Here is a 6,792-nt window from a genome sequence, read left to right as displayed (position 1 = left end):
CTGCAACGTCTCCACCAATGAGACGTCCTGCTCCGCTAACGATGGAGCCGGTGCAGGAAGTCCTTATAAGGCGCTGGAGATGTTTTTCATCGCCTTGGTGACGGGGTCCCTGAGCTTTGTGACAGTGACGGGAAATATTTTAGTCATGCTGTCGATCAAAGTGAACCGCCACCTTCAGACTGTCAATAATTACTTCCTGTTTTCGTTGGCGTGCGCCGATCTGATCATCGGCGCTTTCAGCATGAACCTGTACACGGTGTACATCATCGTGGGATACTGGCCGCTCGGCCCCGTGGTCTGCGACCTGTGGTTAGCGCTGGACTACGTGGTCTCCAACGCCTCGGTGATGAATCTATTGATCATCAGCTTCGATCGCTATTTCTGCGTCACCAAACCGCTGACGTACCCGGCGAGGAGGACGACGAAGATGGCGGGTTTGATGATCGCGGCTGCGTGGATCCTGTCTTTCATCCTGTGGGCGCCCGCCATCTTGTTCTGGCAGTTCATCGTCGGGGAGCGGACGGTGCCACCTGGAGAGTGTTACATTCAGGTACAGTCTGTGTTTCCTGGTTCTCCCGCTCGCCCTGACTGTTGGTTTTCTGTTGGGGATTTTTGGGACTCGAGGGATTGGAAGCCCTGAGCGGATGTTTTATTCACTTATTTTCAGGAGATCTAGTTTGTTTCTCTGAGAGGAGGAAAAGCACGGACCCGTAGAAATAATCTTTTCTGACCTGGTTAGTCGTCCAATGACAGCGCGGCATGTCGTGTGGTCTGACCTATCACAGCGTTGCTGTTTACAGATCAGGAAGATATCTCTCTCATCACGAGGAAACAGGAAATCAAACATATGCATGTATGTCCTCTTTGGGCTTCCGTACTTTACCTCCGTGAAACACGACAACACTTTCACCTCTCAGATTTCAGATTGAAGCAAAACAATACAAACTTCACAAACACGGGTTTCATGTTTATTGCATCAGATGTTAAACTTTGTCTCTGTCTCTCTGCGTCCTTCTCCAGTTCCTCTCCAACCCCGCGGTGACATTCGGGACGGCCATCGCTGCGTTTTACCTCCCCGTCATCATCATGACCGTCCTGTACATCCACATCTCCCTGGCCTCCAGGAGCAGAGTCTCCAAACACAAGCCGGAGAAGAAGGAGAAGAAGGGCATCAAGTAAGAGCACATCAAGACATTTCAGAGATCTTCTAATGAGACAAAGACGTAAACGACCAGAGGGGGGGGGGGTAGAATCTGCAACCGCACAAATAATCATCTGATCTGGCGTTTTTCTTCTTGTCATTATGATTCAGTCGTGTCTCTTCTTCTGGCCTCCTGAATGTTATAAACAGAAAACGTCCCTGACAGCCAACAAACAGCCGCTCAGAGCCTGAGTTTGGTTCGTTATGAAGGATTACAGAGATGACCCAGTTTCATGACAGCAGAAAATATGAAACTTCCTCAAAGCTCCTCTGCACAGTATTAGACTTCTCTGCTGTCTGACAGATTAATATGCAGCATTCTTAAAGAACAACGTATTTTAAAGACACACCTGATGTGTGAGCTGATTTGTAAACATGGTGGTTAATTATTCACTTCTCGCCTTGAAGGAAACAATGCAGCAGCCAGTATCTCGCCCCTTCGCTGCACGCCCTCTCTCTCCTCCAGCACTTCCTGTCTCTCTAATAAAGAATGAACACTGGGTTCAAAGCTGCTGTTGGTCTGTTCCCAGAACTCCCAGTCTGCTGAAGAGTCACCTGCTGAAGCAGAACAACAACAACGAGACCAGTCCTCAGGCCAGCCCTCGCTCCACCCCCAAGCTCAGTCTGGACTCCACCACCACCGCGCTGGACGCCGTGAAGAACGGCCGAGTGGAGGAACCCAAACCGGAGCAGAACCAGACGTCTGCTCAGCCCAGTCCTGGACTCACTCAGGTACTGAATCCCACAGAGGCAGCACATGTTTGTTATCCTGCTGGTCTCATGTTCAACCTGTTTGTGTGTCCAGGAGGAGAAGGAGAGCTCCAACGACTCGTCCACAGCTTTTATCGCCCCGACAGAACCCAAGGAGAACCCAAACAACGAGGTCATCTCTGAGGTCAGAGTTCAGACGGCTTTTTCTCTCTCATCAGTGAGTGTGGATGAGATGAGTTTATGATCTCAGCCTGTGGTAACGCAGCATGATGTTCAGGCCTGGAGTTCTTACCGTGATGAGACCGTCACAGTGATGGACTAAAGTTGAGAAGAAAAGTTCAACACTATAGACTGGAATAGTGATGACGTATATTTGTAGGCCAACCTGGAAGTAACTACGCCGCTGATTCCTGCGAGAATCCTCCACTGGGATTTTTGGATTTTGGATGATTGCAGAAAATAATCTGTGTGTCAAACACACGTTTCTGATGCTGTTTAGTTCAGCTGGATAATCTTTACAGATGAACATCATTTATATGAAGTTTGAAGAGTTAATGCAGCCCAGAGAAGTAAAAAGCTAACGTTATGCTACAAGCTAACGACACAGCGCTCTCATCAGCGGTTTGACAAGCTAGCTAAACGTTAGCTTAATAAGTTGTTTATTAACCTAACAAGAACACATGACTGGAGGCTGTAAGGAGGATTAGGGAGAGAGTTCCCAACGTGATGACGTTTAATGTCTCCATGACAACCGCTGTAGTTTCAGTTAGCTACTAGTTAGCAACCGCCGTTTAAAGTTCGCGTAAAAAACTTTTAAAAGTCACAAGTGGGGTCTTAGCTAACGTAGTTTATCTCGTCTAACATCAACATCTCTTCAGCTTGTGTTAACCACAGACCTTATTTCAGTCTAAACACAAACACATTCAAAATCCACATTTAGACTTTTAGAGGTTAGAATCCATGGAGCTAACATGCTAACTCACTTCCTGGTTTTAGGACTCCTTCCTGTGCCGGTCTGTGACCTGCTGTTGTGGCTCTGTTGACGTGGTCACAGTTACCGACCTCACTGAAAGTCTTTTTTTTATTTTTTTTATATCGACCTTGAACTGGTCGAAGTTGAGTTTAAAGGTCAACTTTTGAAAAAACGCTCTGGCTTTCATTTCAGGCGGCGATAAATCCAAACCCGGATCAATCATCAGCCTCCATCCCGGCTGACGCAAAGATGGGCGTCGGCTCGAGGTGGTCAAAGATAAAGATCGTAACCAAGCACAGCGGGGACGAGTGCATCACCGCCATCGAGATCGTACCGCCTGCTGACGGCGCCGAGAGGCATTCAATCCCCATCAGCCGCCCTCGGACTGTGGCGAGGAAGTTTGCGAGCATCGCCAGAAGCCAAGTGAAGAGGAAAAGACAGATGGCTGCCAGAGAGAAGAAAGTACGTGATGTAACACACACACACACACACACACACACACACACACACACACACACACAGGACACGGGCTGCTGATGGATGGACGTACATGACGTGAAATAAAAAGGCTGTTTGCTGAGCCGTGGAGGAGCTCGCGTCATCTTTAAACACGAGGGTGAAATCCTTCTTCAAAGTTCATCATTAATCTTTTCGGGGGCGTAAGTTGAAGGATTGTTTTTCCGCGTGGCAGCACGTGTCGCTGGCGTGCAGGTGGGATCAGTTCCAGCAGCGTGTGAACGGCACGCAGCAGCAGCTGCTTTTTCAGAGACGAGTGGCTTTTGTGCTGCAGTCACTTCACTTAATTATCGTTCAGAGTGACAGATGGTATTTGGAAACGTTCCTCGGAGCTTTTAACGTGACAGACATGAGTCTAATTTGGGTCCGTCACTCTTCAAATTCACAACAAGGCGGACTCAAACATCCTCCGACATCCTCAGCGAGGGAGGAAATGTGAAGTTTGAAGGGTGTATTGTTTGCAGAAGTACAATTAAGGAATGCATCTGCATGTTCTGATTGCTTGAAAAGCTTTCCCTGCGAGCTCGGGTTGAACAGACCTTCAGGGGTTTCCACGTCGTCTCCAGTTGGCGGGCTGCTTGTTGAGCGTGTACGGCGGTCTGTGTACCAGTTCTTCCAGTGAGGGGGGGGGGGGGGGTGTCAGCTTCCAGTCGTTTGAATCAGAGAGTTGGAGAGGACAAACTGTCTTCAAGGACACAGATCTTTCAGACTTCCGTCACGATCAAAGGCCAGAATAGTTAGTTCAATCGATCGGCTCTCACAACAGCCGGTTGAATCAATAACAGGTTTCTGACTCGCAGCGAATCGAGTTTTAGACCACAGTCTACGTCCACCCGGAGAGACGAAGATTATCAGCTCATCCATGATCTATCGTTCACTCTTCCTCTCCTCTTTCCTTCTCTGCAGGTGACCAAGACAATCTTCGCCATCCTGCTGGCCTTCATCATCACCTGGACGCCGTACAACGTCATGGTGCTGATCTCCACCTTCTGCCAGTCGTGCGTCCCCGACACCGTGTGGGCCATCGGATACTGGCTGTGCTACGTCAACTCCACCATCAACCCCGCCTGCTACGCACTGTGCAACGCCACCTTCAAAAAGACGTTCAAGAACCTGCTGCTGTGCCAGTATAAGAACATCGGAACCAGATGAGAGGGAGGAAGAAGAAGAGCGAGGGTGGGGTGGAAGGGGGGGGGGGGGGGGCGGGGCGAAACACTACAAAGAGGGAGGGACGGAGGAAGAGGTGAAGAGAAGACAAACGGAGGACAGATCATAAAGAGACGTCTGAAAGGAGGAGACACTGTTCCACAAATAAACGCCAGAGACAAACGGACTCAGACAGAAATGAAAATGTGAACCAGGGATTCCTTAACCTGCCCTAAAGAAACCACACACAGGAGGGGGGGGTACCTTAAGGGGTTTAAAATGGGAGGTTGGGAGTAATGAGGGGAATCAACCTGCAGCATGCACGGGTCCACTCTGAGCAGCGTGGCCACACTCGTTTAGCCTGAAACCTTTGTTATCAAGTCGCTGTCAGGCTCACGTCTTCTTGCTGCACTCGTCTGTGGTTGGCTCACACTGACCCTGTGCACTGTGCTGCTGCTGCTGCTGTTGTTGTTGTTGTTGTTGTTGTTGTTGGTGGTGACTTGTCACGTGCAGACGGAGGTCGGTCGCGTCGCCGCAGCAGTTTCATTTGTTTTCACTAAAGCTTGCACATCGCTCGTGTCCAATCCAACTCACGTCTTCCCAAAAATCCTCGATGTTCCTCTTTGTCTGTGCGTCAGCCTTGCATCGCGTCGTTTGGCTTTTACTGCCACCTCTTGGCTTCATTGTGAACTGCACCACGGGCCAACGTGTCTCCATCAACGTCGTGTTGGGTTTTTGAGCTCAGGCGTGTCGTGGGTTTCCAGATGGATGATGTTGGACCCACTTCAGGCTGGTTTTGGGGCCCACGTTGGCAATCAGAAACAATAAGTAAGGATGTGAACCATGTAGATGGAGGACATGGATTCTCGGGCTAACACACTTTGGACCCCCCCTTTCAGGACTGGATAAATAAAAGACCAGGTGGATAGAAAGGTACACGATGATGATTCTCCAGAGGCGGACAGAACTTGTGCTCTCATATTTCTTATTGTGTTGTCAGAGACAAAGTCTGGATGAGAGCGTCTTCGTCTCGTCCTCGTAAAGACATGATAACAGTTCTGTGTCCCTGACACTGTGTGGGCTCACGGCTCCACGCTGTGCTACGTTCACAGCCCGTCGTCGTGTCCCGCACAACGCCACACTTCAGCAGAGCTGCTCTCGTGCCAGTGCACAAGTACAGTTAGAGCGAGAGGGAGGAAGGCGAGGGAGGGATGGCAGCGGGTTGAAACGGGCAAGAAAATGGAGCTCTGAGGAGAGAGAATATTTGTTTGAGGGAGGGAGTGATCGTGGGATGATGGAGCTGAAGACGGGAACACGGTGACAGATGAAGGTGGAAGGATTCTCTCTGAAGAGGAGAGAAATCTGCGTCAAAGAAACCGCTCTGATTGGTGCAAAAAGTTTACGTGTAACCTGAACACAACTCTCCTGCTTAAGAGCTTTAGAAAAAAAAAAAAAAAAAGACTGCATAGAAAACTCCCATTTCAAGGTCAGAGTCGACAATACAGACTCAGCTGAGCGTCGTAGCACGCCGTCCAACATTGTATCAGTGCATATCGTAATAAGTGCATGCCTCCATGGAGCCCGGTCCTGCTTAATGGATCAGACAGAATCTATTTCAAAGATCCTCAAAACTTGATGCAGTTGAACTTTTAAAGTAGTTAAGAGAAACAACTGACCTTTTATGGAGGAAAAACCTGCAGCTCCAACATTTCCATTGAGGTGTGCGGCGACTCGAAAGTGACCGATAACGCTTAATACCGCTTCTTTTTTTCATTTCATACGGTACTGTGATATTTCATACTTCACATCATACATGCAGCACATGAGGTTGGACACGCGGAGGTACATAGGAGGTGTTTACCTTTGAGCAACGAGAGCAGCGTTGTGTTTTAAACTCAGCTTTCCTTAAAGAAGGCGATCTTATTCTCTTGACTTTCATGGGGACGACTTCCCTTAAGAACATACGTGATCACTTCAAGTTAGTAATCAGGTGTGTTGGTTATTGCGTTGCTGCTTTTCAAACCATTTGCATGTGACAAAACGGCAAAACGAAATATAATCTAACTTTTGAGCTCTTTGTCGTCGATCAGATTTAGAAATACTCGGGAAAAATGTTGCTCTTTTACAGATTATTAAATGAAGTATGAGTTTTAAGTTTTAAGATATAAGAAATATGTAAACATTTTATATGTAAACGCCACGATGATGTGAACATTATGAGTGAAACAGTTGCAGACAAAACCAA

The 6,792-nt window shown here is 48.3% G+C and overlaps 1 protein-coding gene across 1 annotated transcript; it reads left to right on the top strand.

Moving 5' to 3' along the window:
• chrm4a (cholinergic receptor, muscarinic 4a) lies at positions 1-4,798 on the top strand. The gene is made up of 6 exons (XM_079336397.1): positions 1-550; positions 1,021-1,175; positions 1,732-1,933; positions 2,007-2,096; positions 3,078-3,347; positions 4,308-4,798. Exons 1-6 carry the CDS (start codon positions 80-82, stop codon positions 4,551-4,553), a joined length of 1,434 nt encoding a protein of 477 aa, XP_079192523.1. The 5' UTR covers positions 1-79; the 3' UTR covers positions 4,554-4,798.
• The last annotated feature ends 1,994 nt before the right edge of the window (positions 4,799-6,792 follow it).

Source organism: Symphodus melops, assembly GCF_947650265.1.
Source record: "Symphodus melops genome assembly, chromosome: 23".
Lineage (NCBI taxonomy): Eukaryota > Metazoa > Chordata > Actinopteri > Labriformes > Labridae > Symphodus > Symphodus melops.
The sequence above is the reverse complement of the archived record's forward strand: the minus strand, read 5'-3'. Positions and strand labels throughout refer to the sequence as shown.

Bases quoted from the DNA above. Each gene is read 5' to 3' on its own strand.
- chrm4a (XM_079336397.1), top strand. From the start codon at position 80: ATGTTTTTCATCGCCTTGGTGACGGGGTCCCTGAGCTTTGTGACAGTG. The intron at 551-1,020 runs GTACAGTCTGTG...GTCCTTCTCCAG, and splicing joins CTGGAGAGTGTTACATTCAG to TTCCTCTCCAACCCCGCGGT. The intron at 1,934-2,006 runs GTACTGAATCCC...TTGTGTGTCCAG, and splicing joins CCAGTCCTGGACTCACTCAG to GAGGAGAAGGAGAGCTCCAA.